The sequence below is a fragment of the Parambassis ranga genome, chromosome 15 (assembly GCF_900634625.1).
Source record: "Parambassis ranga chromosome 15, fParRan2.1, whole genome shotgun sequence".
NCBI lineage: Eukaryota > Metazoa > Chordata > Actinopteri > Ambassidae > Parambassis > Parambassis ranga.
Genome location: NC_041035.1, coordinates 19,493,453 through 19,510,504, shown reverse-complemented (window position 1 = coordinate 19,510,504; position 17,052 = coordinate 19,493,453). Strand labels below are relative to the sequence as shown.

At 46.6% G+C, this 17,052-nt stretch overlaps 1 protein-coding gene across 3 annotated transcripts; it reads right to left on the bottom strand.

The window, feature by feature from the left end:
• Positions 1-1,075: 1,075 nt before the first annotated feature.
• ide (insulin-degrading enzyme) lies at positions 1,076-16,976 on the bottom strand. 3 transcript variants are annotated; one of them, XM_028424145.1, is made up of 25 exons: positions 16,826-16,976; positions 15,849-16,033; positions 15,221-15,428; positions 13,999-14,168; positions 13,344-13,466; positions 12,633-12,745; positions 12,388-12,550; positions 12,000-12,092; positions 11,803-11,894; positions 11,609-11,689; positions 11,097-11,200; positions 10,043-10,145; positions 9,810-9,932; positions 9,449-9,531; positions 9,094-9,238; positions 6,900-7,010; positions 6,667-6,787; positions 5,808-5,899; positions 5,148-5,259; positions 4,068-4,235; positions 3,587-3,859; positions 2,979-3,040; positions 1,625-1,697; positions 1,459-1,526; positions 1,276-1,371 (listed from the first exon to the last, which is right to left on the bottom strand). In XM_028424145.1, exons 1-25 carry the CDS (start codon positions 16,909-16,911, stop codon positions 1,276-1,278), a joined length of 3,048 nt encoding a protein of 1,015 aa, XP_028279946.1. In that variant the 5' UTR covers positions 16,912-16,976. The 3 variants fall into 3 exon arrangements, with proteins under 3 accessions (XP_028279947.1, XP_028279946.1, XP_028279945.1); XM_028424144.1 differs by lacking the exon at positions 9,094-9,238 and adding an exon at positions 8,358-8,502; XM_028424146.1 differs by lacking the exon at positions 16,826-16,976 and having other exon boundaries at positions 1,076-1,371.
• Between the last annotated feature and the right edge of the window lie 76 nt (positions 16,977-17,052).

Here is a 17,052-nt window from a genome sequence, read left to right as displayed (position 1 = left end):
GGGTGAGTGCCAGCACTCTGAAAACCCCTGCAGCATTGTGTGAGACTCTGCCTGAGAGCAGCTCTGGAGGGCTGAAAAAGAAACAAGGTGGTGTTTTTTGTTTTTTTTGTGGTTCGGAGGGTTGGCAGCTCCACCAGCAGTGTGCAAAGCTGGTTTAGCACCTGAGAGAGCAGGTTACGCTTCCACCAACACCGACGGGCCTCTCTGCTTGCTGGGAGAGAGGAGTGGAACCCAGCCACGGCTCATCCCGCCTCACGCTGTTCCCCACGCAGGATTATTGCTTAGTGAGAGTAAAGAGTGCATATATTCAGAAAACCAGAGAACAGAGTCCAGACTGCTGGAGCTTTCCTCCTTCGTTTGACATCTAAGGCTGTAAGAGCCGGGAGCAGGGAGGTTATAGACTCTCCAGGATTCTGCTTTGAATCAAGACCAAACTGATGGATGGCTCCCCCCCACCACCACCACCACCCAACCCCACCCCAGGAAGGCACAAGCTGCAGGAACTCTCACAGAGTGTACAAGGATCAAACACTGTCCAGCTCTACAGCCATTATTGATCAGTGAACAGAGAACTAATGTAGACCAATACAAGCATTTTATTACTAAAAAAAAAACAAAAACAAACAAACAGCATGGACGTACCCCTGAGATGTCTGAATTACACTCTACTGTAAAATGCAATAAAAAATAAAAACACGATTCTCTGCTCAGTGATTTAAAAACAGCTCCTCCTCAAAGGGTCCCAACATTTTACCAGGCAGAAACATTCCAAAAACACACCAGGGTTTAAAACCAGAATTATCATAAGGCTTCAGAAATGCATAAATCTGAATAAAATATTCCACTTTGACCGAGTGCATCTTTTGTCAACATACCAGTCCTACAAATAAAAATAGAAGACCTTCATGGAGCTACTGTTTTTCAGCCCCCCAGTTCATCACAACACAGCCGCCACACCCCACCCGCCAAGCAGCATCTCTGAGCAACCCGAATAAATCTGAAGCTTCTGCACGTGAACTTCTGTTTTTGTTTCTATTTCCTCTACGACAGCCTACAGTGTTGTGATGTGTGTGAGTGTAACTGTGACCGCAGATTTACTTTTTTTTTTTGTTTCCAAGCATCTAGTGGCTTCAGCCTGCCACACGTGCACACATTCACATGCACCTACACACACACACACACACGCAGGCTCAGTCAGATGACAGGAGGAGAGTGTGTAGGTAGGGGGGGGTTTATAGGTGGTGGTCACACTGGGTGTCGACCTGCCGGCTTCGCTCACAGTTTGGCCGCCATGAAGTTGATGTGAGGCTTGACGAGGGGGAACAGCGGCAGGCTTCTCTTGAACTCCGTCATGTCCTGAACCAACGTGGGCTGGGAAAAAAAAAATACCAAAATGAAAAGTGGCGTTCACACACAGACGGACTTGAAGCTGAAACAGTCAAGTTAATGGATCGTTACCTGTGGCAGGGAAGGAGCCGGGGCCAGGTTGACGTCATTCTGAGCAGGAAACTCTCCCACTATTGGACCTGGAACACACACACACACACACACACACACACACAGAGGTCAGCATGACACTGAATCAACTCAGAGTGTCTAAAACACAGCCAGCTCAGACACTCACAGGAGTCCATCTCTCTGGACAGGACGTGCACGGACACCTTGTGTCTCTTTGGGGCGTCGACCGTCAGCCGTTGCTGTGGAAACAGAGACAGACATGTGCAGATGAAGCATAGAGGCTGGCAGAGGACTGACACTGTAACTCTTCCTATAGTTTCTGTGGAGTGACTCAGCAGTGTTAAATATTAAGAGGTGTGTGTGTGTGTGTGTGTGTGTGTGTGTGTGTGTTCCTCCTGCAGAGTCTGGGATCAGTTGTGACAGCCCTGTGGAGACTGAGCTCCACAGTCAGGTCTCATCACTGTCTGCGGATGGAGGATTATATTAGACTGAAGATTCGGCTCGTCTGCAGTCAGACGGCGTCAAACCCCCCCCCAAAAAAAATAATCATAATAAAAGAAGCCTCTGCGATTGCTGCTGATATGACATTAGAAATGCATTAGGTTTATTCTGCATGGGGGCTGTAATGGTTTCTGCCGGGCTGAGATAATGCCAATTCTTTCTGCAGCCGTGTGTCTTTGGCCCCTTTATCCCCCCTGAAACAGGCTGGCTGGCTGTCATTACGGCCGCTGATATGCTGCGAGCGTCCCGCCTCTGTGTCACCTCCACAGCTATGAATAGAAGCAGGAGGCAGGAGGCCGGCGGAGATGAAAGCTGCGGAGTGCAGACTGAACACAGCACTACCCGGTGTGTCTGCTCTCACACACAGACACACACGAGTCAGAGCAGGTGATGCTGTGTGTCGGGGTGATGATGCTCATTAATCAAAAGCGGGTCACCTCCGACCTGTGTGGCTGTGAAATATCTGTTATTTACTGATATAATTACATTTGAATGACCAGAATCGGATCAATTTCCCAGCATGCACTCTGAGAAACAACCACAGCAGCAACTTCCTTGTGAAGAGCAAACTGTACATATATCAAATGATGCTGATACATCAATACTAGCACAGTTTACTACTAGAAATTGATCCGAAAAAAATCCAAGTCATCAACTTGTGTCCTAGATAAAAAATGACAATGAAAATGATTCATTAAAACATCACATCTGTCTTCGTCTTTTTACAGAGGCATCAGACAGAACCCGCAGAGATTCTTGTTTATACTGTAAAATGTGGGGCTATTGTTGTAATGTCAACCACAAAGTCAAATCAGCATCATCATCTAACACTGTAGAGAGAAATCAGGAGGAGAAACGACCCTCAGGGGACCAGTTCCTCTAATATTCCTGTTAGATAACATCGACATTATATGTTTTTAAAAAGAAAGCCTTTAACTAATCTCATCTTGTGGCGTGTCTGTGAGCGCCCGCTGTCTGTCCGGTCCAGATGCACCATCACATGACACACAGTTACTCACTCTGTAGAAGTCCATGATGTTTTCCTTTGTCAGAGTCTTCAGATACGCCACTTCAAGGTTATCTGTAACACGAGGAAAAGAAGAGTCAGGATCATCGTCAAAGATGGGCGAAGTTTTACCGCAGCTTCTTCTGATCTCTGAGACTTCAGCTCCCATCAGATTCATCACATTCATGACGTCGTGTTTTTGTCGCTAAGCAACAAACTGCAGTCTCTAAAAAAGTGACTGCTGCTGATCCGTCGTTAACGGAGCGTGCTGTGCGTTTGTGTGTCCTTGGCGTTGGTCGTGTGAGCCGCCCTCACTCTCTCCTCCTCCAACACTGCTAGTATCAGTAATCACCACCACTCCCTTGGCAGCCTTTCAGTGTTGCCATCACTCAGGGCTTTAGGAAGATTACCAGTGAATCTGGCCCATTACAATCCATTACAGCACTCAGGAGAGTGCTGCAGAGGAGAGGTGTGCTATGGCTGCAGATTATTTCGGGCTTTAATCGATCCCGATATGTGCGGCTCAGCTGCTTCCTGCTCACCTCAGGGATTCACCCAAACACTGAGAGCTCTAGAGAACCTGTATCTGAAGAGGTGACGTGGACGGCGGGGAGGCCTCACCTCTGTCGAAGTTATACTGCTGAGAGATGATCTCTCCCCAGTACTTGGCGCACTCGGCGGACAGCTTCTTGGGCTTGTCCAGGCGGCGGATGGCGAGCGCCTGGATGTGTTTCTGGAAGGCTTCCTCGTTCATCTCCTCCACGGCCTTCTCCATGGTGCAGAGGAAGGCCTCCACGCGGCTCTCCAGGTAGTGGGGCGCCTTCTCTGACTGGATGATGAAGCGCAGGCCTTGGACGCCGTTAGCACGCCGAGGCCCGCTGAACACGATGTAGCCTGAAGAGGTTTGAGAGGGGGGAGAGCTCAGCAGGAAGCACAATATGTTCACAACGCTCTATAAAAAAAGGGGTTAATGCCACTTTAATATTTACTACGTCTACACTCTCAATTATATTATTTCCATATTTGGCTCCATCACATGTGATGTGATGACGAGGGACCTGAAGGTAGTGGCAGTGCATGGCTGTGCGTTCTGTGGGCTCACCCAGCTGTTCTTTGGTTCTCAGCGTGTTGAAGCAGGGCTCCGAGATGATCTGACAGAACAGCTCCAGCAGCATGTTGTCGTGGGTGGTCTGCATGTCCGTCTGGTAGTAGATCTCAATGCCACAGTTGTTGTGCACCTCGTTCCTCTGCTGGTAAACGTACCAGCCGCCTGAGAGCCACAGGAACAAACACGTCAGACACACATACAGTATGTTGGAGTGAGAGGAAAATGGAGGACCGGCTGGGTAGGTGTGTCTTTATGCACATGCTGACTGAGCGCGCCTCCCCTCCACATCCTCCTCAGCATGTTTAAAAGTTTTAACTTGAGGAAAAAGCACCAGTCAGACCTTTCAGGCAGGTTTCGGTCCTTCGATCAATCAAAGCATGAATGTGACGTCTGCAGATTTCAGAGTCAGTGTGTGTTTTGTCTCAGAGTGTTAGTGTCAAACTGTCAGCGTTCTGCAGCTGAACACAACTGTGGCACACCAAGAGGAGCAACTGTGGAGGCCTGGTGTGATGTAATGGTTTAAACATGAACTGCCTTTGCTGCAGTAACACAGAACACGTTCTAATGTTTGACTCGGTCATAAACAGCCTGTTCATCAATATAAAGGCTGATAGCAGGCCTTCATAATTCACACAAGCCCGGCTGATTAAACCACAGGTCAGAGGTCAGCTTCATGTCCCTCTGCTGCTCTGCATCTGACTGACCGTCTGGAGCCAAGCCTGGAAAATCCCTCAGAGAAACAGGAAGTCTCCAGGTGGCCCGGCAGCGCTCTGCTTTTCTTCATTCAACTTTCCTAATTAGATCAGAAAGGCAGCACAGGTACCTCGCTCTGTGTGCGTGTGTGAGGTGTGTACATATTTCGTCCAGTGACGTTGTCCCCCCCCCCCACACACACACTGACCGTTATGTTCATGAACTGAATCTAATCCTTAAAAACGCAAGAGACAGCGTCACAGATGACGACAGAGAGAGCGCGCTGGGTAAGGACACTGTGTGTGCATGGTCACCGTGGAGACAGGCATGAGTGGCAGATGATGATTAACAGAGCTTAACTGGTGTGAGTAGAGGACCTACCATCTGGAACCTGCACCTCTCTGTAGCGAATCAGCTGGCTCGGGAGGAGGGGCTTGGTGTGAGCGTGCTCGATGAGCTTGTCCTCCAACATCTGCATCATGCCCAGAGCAGACTGTGGAGACAGCAGGAAGGAGGGGAAAACAAAAGACAGACTTACAGCTTGTCCTCCATCGTTTAAGGAAACTTTTTTTTTAAGTTCTGACCGTTAAAACCTGCTTTTCTCATCAAAACATCATTCCTCCTCTAACACATGGCCACATATAATATAATACCACATCTCTGTGTGGTGATACAGAAAGCAGGTCTGCATCGTATCTCGGCGATGACACAATGGATCATCGCTCCCTCCGCTGAGTTCTCCCTCCAGCAGACTGTGACGCCGTCATTATTTCCAAGGCGGAGGGAGGCGATGCGATCGCGGGACCTCGTATAAACTGTGATTCAGTGGCAGGTTTTCTACAGTAATGTTTTTTGCAATACTGCTGGAGGACAAAATGAAAGCTCTGTATGACACGAGGTGTATTTTATATTCATGAAGAAAAGAAATGCTACAAAAGCTGAAGGGAAAGTTGGAGCTGCTGCAAATCTATTATATTAATGAAGGGTCTTAAATTCTACTGAGATAGCAGTAAAAGAAAAAAAAAAGGGCAGTGAACAAACCTCCTTGGTGATGTTGCCATGGAAAAGGGCTTCAATATGTAACCGTGACAATAGCTGAGGTATGAAGGCCTTGAGACGTGGGAGAGTTACATCTGGAATACAGATCACAGACAACAGCAATCAATCAAAGAGCAATTTTCCCAAGCTGTCATCAAGACTGAATCAGTAAAAGGAAGAAGAACTGCTGAGATTCCATCACGCAGACAGTCATGGAAGCTGCTGAAAATCACACTCGAGCATTCAATTACATGCACAGAAATCAAGTCTGTCCCTACAAGGGCCAGCCGATCGGAATTCAAGCAACGTCTGACCCAGATTCAAGCAAGAGCCACGACAGGGACACACACACACACACACACTTCATCTAAATGATTGTTTGTCTACGGCAACACCAACACACTCCTGACGCCGTCCCACACAGACCCCGGACAGGGGACAACAGGAGGGGAAAGAACACCGATAACAGAGCGAGCCACAGTAATTGGAGGCCCAGGTGACCGAGCTACAGACCGTGACCCTGCAGCTTAATTGAGACTCATGTGAGTCTGAGGATACTCGGTGGTAAAAAATATAACAGTCCGTCCTTCAGGCTCCAGACGGGCGCTGCAGAGGAACGACTGCAGCAGGCGAGGCGTTCGCTGGAGGAAAGGACCAGCATTCAAATGAAGAGAGGTGAGAGGAGAGCAGGAGCCGCTCTGCTAGATCTGACCACCATTACATCCACTTTCAAACAACAGTCAAGTGCCACTAACTATGGATGGACCTCGCACTTCTAGATAAAGAAGTACTTTAAACTCTGTACATGAGTGGACTCAGAAACAGGAGGCTAACAGGCACAAGATTCAGAGCAGCGTCTCACCATCGAGAGCCTCTCTAAGCTCATCTTTGGTCCAAGCAACCTCGGTCATTAGAAGACGGAGGTAGTACATGGCGTGCTGGTGAGGCTGCTCCGCTCTGAAGTTATTCAGAGACCTCATGTACTGCAGAGAGAGAGAGAGAGAGAGAGGGAGAGAGGGAGATGGCAAAGTTCAACACCCAAAGAACTGGAGGAGTGAAAAACTAACACAGTTTCACATCATTACTCTGACTCACAGCTTCTTTGATGATGTCGAATCGCTTCTCGTCGATCTCAAAGGTGGCCATCTTCTCGATGATCTTCTTCAGCAGGATGTGCTGCTTGTCATTGTAACCTTTAACAGACAGCTGCAGCGAACGGCAACACAGGATAGGAAGCCGGTTATCAACACACAGAAGGAAACGGCTTTCAGGCATGAAAGACACGCGGGCCTGCGCTGATTTAAGGATTCTGCATTCATTAGCTCCCGTTCGGCAGCGTGTACGGACTGATTTTGTTTATTTCATGCTTGTTTGTGGTCTTTAATGTGAAGGTGAAAGAAAGAAGTGCTCATATAATGATAAAACTGAACCCGTTTCAAATAAGAGCCGAGGTTATTTTCAGCCTCCGTTGTGCAAAGTCATGCACACCTCATGGCCCTTCATGATTCAGCAGAAATGTCCCTGTACGCTGTGCGACCCATCCCAGTCCGGAACCCTCCCTGCAGTGACACCTGTTAAAAGTAATCTCCCCAAACATCATTAACCTTGACAAATGGCCAGCCCACACCGATACTGCTGACTCGAATCAATTCGCCTCACACAGCCGCACAGAGGGCGTCTCTGAGGGCGCGCCGCCACAGCGCTGAAGGGCAGCTAATGAATGCAGGTTACTGGGTCAGAGGGTGCAGAGGGTTAGAGAGGAAAACTTGAAAGATCAGAGCAAAGCGCCACCACCGCAGATCAGTCCCATTCACGGGTGAGTTACACACACACACAAAGGCCTGACGGAGGAAGTGATCCAGATGTGCTCCCGGCAGCAAATGTATCAGCAGAAACGTGACTGTAAACAGTCATTCATTGTGCTCTGTGAGAGAGGTGCGATATAAGACTCTAACAATAGACACAGCAGAATATGCAGACCAAAAACTGCTTACACAGGCAGGGAGAGGGGGGGGGTGTTAGCATTTCTAATTTATTTCCTGCTTCAACCTGAATACAAAGTTTGGAAGTGAGTCTGAATTTATCAACTTTAAATGAATCATTTTAACACCATAGAGCGCTGCTCTGAAGAGAACAAAGCAGACTCACAGGTGGGGCATGAGGCTGTTAACTTTAATTTACACGTTTTAATTTTACATTTTTCACCTTTTTATAGACAAATGTTTGTCGCTCTCCTCTTCCTCTCTGTCCTGTCTACCCTGTCTTGCTCAAGACGCTACAGAAATAACACTTTTTGCCATTAAAGATGTGAAATCTGTCACATTTTCTGTGGTTGTTAGTGCTCAGGTGGGCTCAGAGCCTTGGGGGGGTCCATGGAAATAACATTTAGGACTTTACAGCTTTTGTTCAGTGAATGCAGTACCAGCAATAGGACAGATTAATGAATGCTTCAGGTTGGACAAACAGGACAGCACCTCACACAATCAAAGTGAGCGTAAGCCAAGCCAGCCTCGTAGAGTGGACCCTTCACTTTCTTCAAAACAGTTTACTTACGAGGATGGCATTCATCCCTGAGGCTATGCCATACACCAGCCCGGCCAGGCGGGCTGCATATGTATACTCTTTTAAATCATCCTTCAGTAACCTGAGTAACAAGTAGGTCATGTTGCAGTGCAGGGGGTCTGCGTAAAGGTAGCGACTGATGAGAGGAAGAAAGGACAAAGAAACAAAAATGTCTTTGTAGGTATCAAGTGGTTATCAAAGAGAGAAACACACACAAAAAAAAGAGAAGAGTATGTATATGCAGCCACATGGCCGGCTCGGAGTCCCGCCATAAAAACTGACATGCCCCCTGCTCTCACCTCACTTTTGTCAGCATGTTCTGCTTCGCCTGATGTCTTATTTACATCTACGCCTTACAAACGCAATGAAACAAAGCACCTGTGAGGTCATGAGGGGTTCACAGGAGGCGGATGAAGAGGGAGAGGAGCACGGATGAAGAATGAAGAGGAAGAGCAGACAGAATGGAGGCTAGACCTGCCAGGTCCTGGGTGGGAAGGTTTTAGTGAATACTCCACATTTTTCTAACTGTATTACTACATAACAGTCTCAGGTTGTTATAAAGTATGTGATTAATACAAAACTCTTTATCTTGTTTCCTAAAACCCTCCACACACCCGGGGCCGGCTGAGCCACAGCAGCCCGGTCTGAGGATGGAGAGGAGGACATGGGTGACGGGAGGTCTGGGGATGCGGCGTGAGGTCGATGGGGAGGGATTCTGAATACTTACATACATCCCATAGACGGTATTTTGAAGGTCATAGTTCAAGCCAGCTAGCTCGGCTGCATATGCATACTCGTTGAGGGAGTCCTTGAGGAGCTCCAGGTATAAATACGCCATGTTACAATGCAACGGGTCCACATACGCAAACGGGCTGCAGAGAAAACGGCAGTGGTCATACAACACATCCAAACAGCTGCAGAGAGGCTGGCCTCCATGTTTCCCCTCACAGCACCAGCAGGATTCTACATATGCTGTATCATATATGTAAACACCCAGGTAGCATAACATCTCATTAACTGGTTAAAGAAGCTGTGTTCTGCTGCTACGGTGGCTTTCAGTAGTTTGATTTTAAATGACATACCTGAAGAACTCAAAGTTGAGGCATGCCTTAGGCAGGAAGAACTTGTCGTCCTGTTTGAACCACACCTTGCTCATTGCCGTGTCCTGGAAGGAACGAACAAGCAGTTCTTATTTTAATAAAAGTACAGAGTTCCCCTGAACAGAGAGAAGGGGGCAGGGAAATGTGTGTACTGCTGTTAATGAGCGCCTCTGATTTCCACATGATGCCAGCAACATTACTAAATGCTTGATGTCTCAATCACAACACCACATTTCCATTTGAAAGAGAAGAGGATAAGAACAATGTGCAGCAAAGCAGGGAAGTCTGCTGCAGTTACAGCTCGAGGACTGACAGCACTTTGATGAGCAGCTGCAACACTCGCCTTGATTAAAGCAGGGACTGAAGGAGGGTCTTTCTCCAGAGGGTAGATCTCAAAGTTTGTGGGGATGAACTCGTTTTTCATGGGTAACTTGAACTTGCCGTTGAGGTCTGCGTTTGCCCATTTCTGAAACACAAAGGGAAAACAAGCCAGTGAGCGGCAGAGCTCAGGCTGCGCTGATAAGACTCATTAATCATATGCATGATGGTGTGCGGCTCGATTGGAGGTTCATTCACCTTGATGGTGTCCTCGGAGATGGCTTCTTGTTTGTACTGCGTGCCGTACCACTCTTCGGTCTTCTCCGTTTGCCCTTCGAATGACTTCGACACCACTGCAACCCTGAAAACAGACAAACAGAGCCGCCAGTCAGTCCACAGGACGTGTGTGTAAACACAGCAAATAATCATATTAATTGGTGCTAAAAAAAAATCATAATTTTTGGCACTTTAAATGTGACCCAACCTCACATCCGGCGACTGAAATGAGATTGATACATAAAGAAACGCTCCGTCATGGATTTAAAGCAGAGCTGGCGACGCTCCAGGGTTCAACAGCCTGTTGTGTGAAGGAAGAGGCTGCCAGTGTCAGCCAATATATGCACACCATCTCATCTTCTGGGAGCATTAAGGAATGGACTAGTTAAAGTCTGCACTTGGTCCGACACGGCAGCAGTGTCCAGGAAAATGAATTAGGGTTAAAAATCCTGCTTAACGTGGCTTCATTTTAGTGGAGTTATTCGAGTGGATCAGCACTTCTAAAAAAAGCCTGCAGGCTGACGGGGATGTTTGTCCAAAAAGACGTTCAGATAACAGGCAACTGAACAGCAGCTTTTTACTTTAAATGTCCATTAACAGGTGCTAAACATGTTTTTTTATGGACTGACCGCCGTTCATATTATTCATACTGTTCATATTTTAACAGAATCCTATGAGACGCCCAGGATTTCCAACTGAGCGCTGAACCTGATAATGTATTCCTCAGCACAGGTTTCCATCTCCATGCCTATTTTCAGACTGCAGAGATAATCACTTCCGTAAAGCCGCCTGGCATTTCTTTCCAAAGGCAGAAAGCTGAAAAGCTGTTTCATCGTATTTTTGTCTGTGAGCGAGGCGGCAGTCACGCCACGCCACATGAGGATACGACGCAGCGATCAATAAATAATGCAAACGGTGAAATCTGACTGTGTGAACTGTTTTCATGTATTTATTCATAAATATGCAAAGACAGCCTCATCTTTTGTTTCTGTATATATATATATATATATATGAGGCATGATGCCGTCACACTGACCTGACGTTTTCTGGTCTCAGCTTGTCCAGCACCATCTCGATCAGATCGGGCCTGAAGTCCTCCAAAAGATACTCTGCTGCTAGAACCTCTTCAAGAGGGTAGTACTGCAGACACACACACACACACAGGACACAAAGGTATTAGCACCGCACTTCTGAAGGTGGAGAAGCTCAGTGTAAGACGCGAGTGGAAAAATGTCAGGGGGACTCATAATATCATCTCATTTTTTGTTCCCTCATTTACATTTTAATTACACGCCCCCAAAAAAAACCTTGAAGGTACGAAGACGTGTATTTTCTGCCATTTTCACTCTGCCAGCACCGATCATTTGTGCAGCAGTAGTAGCAACATGCAGTAAACACCAGACGACAGCTCTGCTCCGGCTGTGCCTCCACCAAATAAAGTCAACAGCAGCAGCACCGGGCAGCCTGATGACGACAGCAGACACAGACGCAGCAGGCTGCGCCGCATCTCCCTGGAAACAACCTTTGCAGATGGAGGAGGAGACGTACGTGTAGTAAACCTGCTACTTTGGACGTGTAGCCGCGGGGTCGCTCCTTGTCCTTGAACCTGAAAGCCACTTTGTTTAGATCCTGCAGAGACAGACGGAGGTAACGGCAGAAATGTTCCATTAACCCATCGGCCTGTGTCGTCTCTGTGTTTGACCTCTGACCTCTCTGTCAGACAGGACTTCATCATATACTACCTTGCACTCGTTGAACACCCACTCCTGAGGCCCCTCAGTGCGCAGCTTCTGGACGTACTGGAACATGTGGAAGATGATGTCCTCCACGTGCACTGCAGTGACACACAGGTTATATATGGCATATTATTTACATTCATCACACGTGTGAGCAGCTTGGTGGATACAGGTCCAGCTTTAGGAGTGCAGCGCCTACTCACAGAGGCCCTCTTCAGTCAGATCCACGTTGATGATAAAAAACATGAATCCTCTGGCTCCTTCTTTCTGTCCTCCAACAAGAGTGTTCACCCAGCCTGTAAAGGAATTATGACAATAGCTTTCACTTAGCAGGGAGTATAAATTCCATTCCACTTTAAGTTGGAAAATTAAACCTGATAAAAAAAAGTTTAATAAAACATCCTGGGTAATGAAAAACATTCTGTCCTGTCCAATTCACTGAATCAGAAAAGCGCTGCTCCTGAGGCCGGCAGCTTAAAGTGCTGAGCGTTTGCTTCAGAATAATAATTAGATGTGCACGTCGATCCCAACATTTAAAGAGCAGTGATTCGATCATATACGCGTGTAGCCTGCAGCTCTGTGCACTCGTACCTTTAGATTTCAGCTCAGATAACAAACTTCCAGGCCCTTCGTGACCAATCAGATGTCCCAGGTAATGACCCGGGTTAGACTTGTAGTACTTCTGTAGGTCTGGGATGGGGAACGTCACATACAAGTTCCTGATGTCTTTGATAGGTACCACTTTGTAGAATTGCTGTGACAAAAACAGATATAGTCATACAATAAAAAGTCACAAGAAGTCCAAGAATGACAGACAAACCGACGGCATGGCTCACTCTGAGGTGTTCTTCCTGGAAGGGGTGCTCAGGGAACTCAGGGACAGGCACATTCTTGTTTTCCACTTCACCAAACAGATTAACCACCATGGACGTCAACTCATCCAGTGACTCTGAGAGGAAATGGTTAAACATATTCAGAATTTAGAGACATAGGGCCCCATAGTGCAAAGAATAAGGTCAATAGTGACTCAGTAGAGAAAACGCTATCATCTGTTTAAAAGACATCTGCAGGGTTTGGTGGGGGGTGCTTAGGTAACACTCATTTACATCAGGATCAGGACCATCGTTCACATCACAGGCGTCGAACCAAACAGAAAACTAAAGTGTGGCGTGTTGGTCTTGCCACCATCTTGCTTCATGATCATGATCCCTGCCCCCATGCTGATTGTTTTAGCAGTTAAATAACTCAGTCAGGTTGCTGCTGTGACCCATTCAGATTTAACATGGAAACTGAAGCTGAACTGAGAGATGACCGTGAGGGGATGTTCATGATGAATGATCATCATATGACGATCAGCACATGTTTGTTTTCCATCTATACGCACAAAAAAAAAAAAAAATGTGCTGCCGCAGTGAGCGGCTCAGCCTGTGTGTCTGATACGATCTGTGTGATGACACAGACCAGGGCTCAGACATACATGAGTTGCATTGTTTGTTCCCCTCTTGGGTAACCGACAGTGCTTGAAGAACAGTAGATCTGTGCCGTACCTCTTCCTAACACGCAGAGTCCCATCAGGTTGGAGGAGTAATACGTAGAGTGGAATTTCAGCAGCTCCTGGCGGATGTCGACGCCATCTTTGGACGGCCGTGTCTCGAGAGTCAATTTGTTACCTTGAAGAAAAAATAAATAAATGCAGTGATCAGTATCTCTTATCTCATGCTTCCAGGTTACAGACGTAACGAACGGCCATGGTGGTGAACGGACGTGTGGTTTCACAGCACCAGCTGTCACTTCCTGTTTTTAAAGTATAACATGTCAGCAGTTGTGAGGAAAGTCGTGTGATTATTAATGAAGAGTGTGAGATTATGCTGGTCTTGCTGAGTGTGGACGGCTTTCAGGCCTCTCTGATCCTCTTCTATTCTTAACTGGAATGAAGATTATATAATTCAAGACTGCCATCAGGTGGTTATTTTGGGCCAGAGCTGCTCCGAGACCCTGTCCAAGGAAATTACTTGAACCACCTGAAACATGTTCCTCACAAAAGCTACTAATAAAGTTTATTTTAAGCTGAATATGCATAAAATAATCATGTCTTCGGTGAGACATGGACACTATTAATATATTACAAAGATGTAGAAAGCAGACAGCAGTCAGACGTCAGTGTTTACATGAGGTGTGGCAGGAACCTGTAACGGTCTCTACCTGTTCCAAATTTGCTGAAGGGATGGCTCGGGTTGCCGGTGGCCTTCTCCAGTTGAAACAGCCTCCAGGCATCATTCATCAAGTTCTTCTCATGCTCGGAGTCCACAGCGTTCACCTCACGGTCCTTGCAGCTCTCATCAAACAGCGGGCACAGGAAGAACTGGGCGAACCTACAGATTCCACAAAGACAAGCGAGCTTCAGACTTATATTACTGCAATAACACACACCTGGGACCTGATCATTTTTACCAACGCTGAGCTCTATAATTGTGTTTCATTGGTCCGTTTGCAGACACGCAAATGAACATTCGGTTGAAGTTATGAAAATCAATTTGCATCCCTATTAGGCTGAAGCAACTGCCATGCAAATTTGAAAGAGCAAGCTGACAAGTGCTGCGGACGATAAAAGACACAAAGACAAATCCAACAACAAAACACCTGCGACCAAAATGTAGCTTTATTGACAGCAACTGGTTGTTTACAATCGGCTGCACCGTGACCTTTGGAAGGTGTTTAATGATTTCCTGTAATACACTCAAACCCATGCAGCTCAGTGCATCCCAGCGTTTGTCACAAACAACATCAACAGCTACACAGACAACCGAGGTGAATAAGGAACCAGACAGTGAGGTGTGAAATAGTCAGAATGATCCTTTCAGGCACAAAGATATAAAAAGACAACATCATCAATATTTCAGCTTCCTCTGCACTGTTCTTTCCTGCCACTAAGGTCCAGATGGCCTTCATAACTCACTGGCATATGGGGAACAATTACCGGTAGCCTATGCCACAGAAGCAGGTGCCTGCCAGACCATCATTCATTTGTAATTAGGTAAGCTTATCCCTATAGGTTCAATTCTGACCGCCCGAATGTCCCGTCCCTCCGCCACAGCTGACATGTGAGGCTGTCGGTCTCACCCTGTGCCTGGGGTTTCAAACCTGGAGGGTGGAGGGTGGGGGGGAACTATGCTGATGGTTACAAAAGACAGCACAGTGATGAGGCTGGCTCTGGTAACCAAAGACAGGCGGACAATGAGCTGGCGGCTCTGGTGGATTAACACCTGCACTCCCGAGGGGAACACTGTATACTGACAACAAAAAAGCCACTTAGGCAAACAGACAACATCTGCCTTCATTTGACAAAGATACTATGGAGCCTGCCCCCCCCCCCTCCACACACACACACACAGAATCCTTTGTTCAAAAAATACCATCACAGTACCTGTCGAGCGCTCCTTGCAGGTGCTCATGGGACACGTCAAAGTAGTAGTTGGTATGCTCCCCACTGGTGAAGGCGTTGGAGCTTCCGGCGTGCTCGCTCAGGAACTGGCTGTACTCATTCTCCTTGGGGTACTTCTGTGTTCCCAGGAACAGCATGTGCTCACAAAAGTGTGCGAGGCCTGAGATGTTTGCTGGGTCTGATAATGAACCTGTCAATTTAAAGGAAGTGGCCACAGATTTTATTTTATTCAGTCCTGCTGATCCTCTTTGCTCTTCAGAATTCAGACATCATTCCATCACTGCCAGATGATTGAGTAAGAAAGCAGAGGGTGGAAGAGGGGAACACTCCCAGATGAGTAATGGCTTCACAACAGATTTCATCATTTAGTCCGTGCTGATTCAGAGAAGATTAAAACTTAAATCCTACATGAATCCTTGATAACAGACATCTAGCAATACTTACTCTAAGTTTGGGACGGATGATATGACACACACGGTTTGGACTATAATGTGAATCATCTCTATGACCTATTAGGCAGATTTAACTGCATATCTTTTCTCTTACTTACTTACAAATAATTAAATAGGAAATACTAGTTTGGCTAAAGCACTTCAAGAAAGCCCTTTACCTATGTGGACATCCAAAGCAGCTGATGATTTGTCCGTCGTCGGGTCACTGATGAGCATAGCTTTCAGGCCATTGCAAAACTCCAAGCCCCTGTAGACCCGCTTGTCCTCTGGAGAGCGAATTATTTCACTGACCACCCTCTGCACAGCCGGTTCGGTCATTCTGAGTGGCAAGGATGACACCAGCCTGCAGCACAGGGAATCAAAGTGAAGTGCATTTCTGACATATCTGTATTCTGGTTTAACCTGATGTGGTGGCTGGGGATAGATCCAATATCCCTTTAGACACACAATGATTTATACACAAAGAGTCCTCGGTGAGATTTGGCACAAGTTAGCTATTGACTGTGTTCACATGAATGAAGTCCATCACTGAATGAGATCGATGGCTGCTGGCGATCACATGGTTAATGATATGTGTGAATATCAGATTAAATATTTTCTGGTTTCTGTAAAAACGACACGAATTTGGATGATCAGTTAAAATTAAAATCGATTAACCAGCTACACTGGTGTAATGGCCAACTTTATGAAATGTATAAATGTATTCTTAAAATGAATTACAAACGCAGTACTCAGACGATAGCTCGGATAAGCCACAGTAAGGACGTAAAATAATCCCCTCACTGAAGTCACTAGCGTTAGCAATCAGCAACATAAGCTCCAAAAGTTAGCAAACGTTTCGTGCGCACCCGGCGTGTCCTGTCCAGATCTGTGGCAATCTTTATTTCCGCACATTTGAAAAGTGTACTAAAACTCAGCGAGTTACACAAGATCCTCAGATACGAATCATTTTACCACCGTGTGTAGCATCACAGCTAAGTATTTCTGTTTAGCTAGGCAGGTTAGCAGGGTCAACAAACCGGCTTTAACGGTTCGAGCCGCTAACATTAGTTTGGTAGCTAGCTAGCCTAGCGATTAGCATAAAATACCTTAATTATTTTAAGTAAAGTTACAACAAATGTCTGATGACACTCACCTAAAATCTTGGTTCAGATGGAAATCGCTGCCTGCTGACTTGAGGTATCTTGTAAACTGGGCCGATCGGTTAATGCACTTAAACATACTTTACACCCATGGAAAACAAACCTTGGCTTTTTACGGCGCCATCTTTGACCAGACGTGAGCAATGGATCACAGAACAGAGCGTCATTTACAGCGGTAGGTTATGAATACAGTAATGAATTCTGCCATTAACACAGTAGA

What these genes read in the sequence shown, in the direction of transcription:
- ide (XM_028424145.1), bottom strand. Translation starts at nt 16,911, where the DNA reads ATGTTTAAGTGCATTAACCGATCGGCCCAGTTTACAAGATACCTCAAG. An exon ending in TCTGACTGAAGAGGGCCTCT is followed by an intron (nt 11,895 to 11,999) that starts GTGAGTAGGCGC and finishes GTGTCACTGCAG; the next exon opens with TGCACGTGGAGGACATCATC. An exon ending in ATACCGTCTATGGGATGTAT is followed by an intron (nt 7,011 to 9,093) that starts GTAAGTATTCAG and finishes CGTTCGCTGCAG; the next exon opens with CTGTCTGTTAAAGGTTACAA.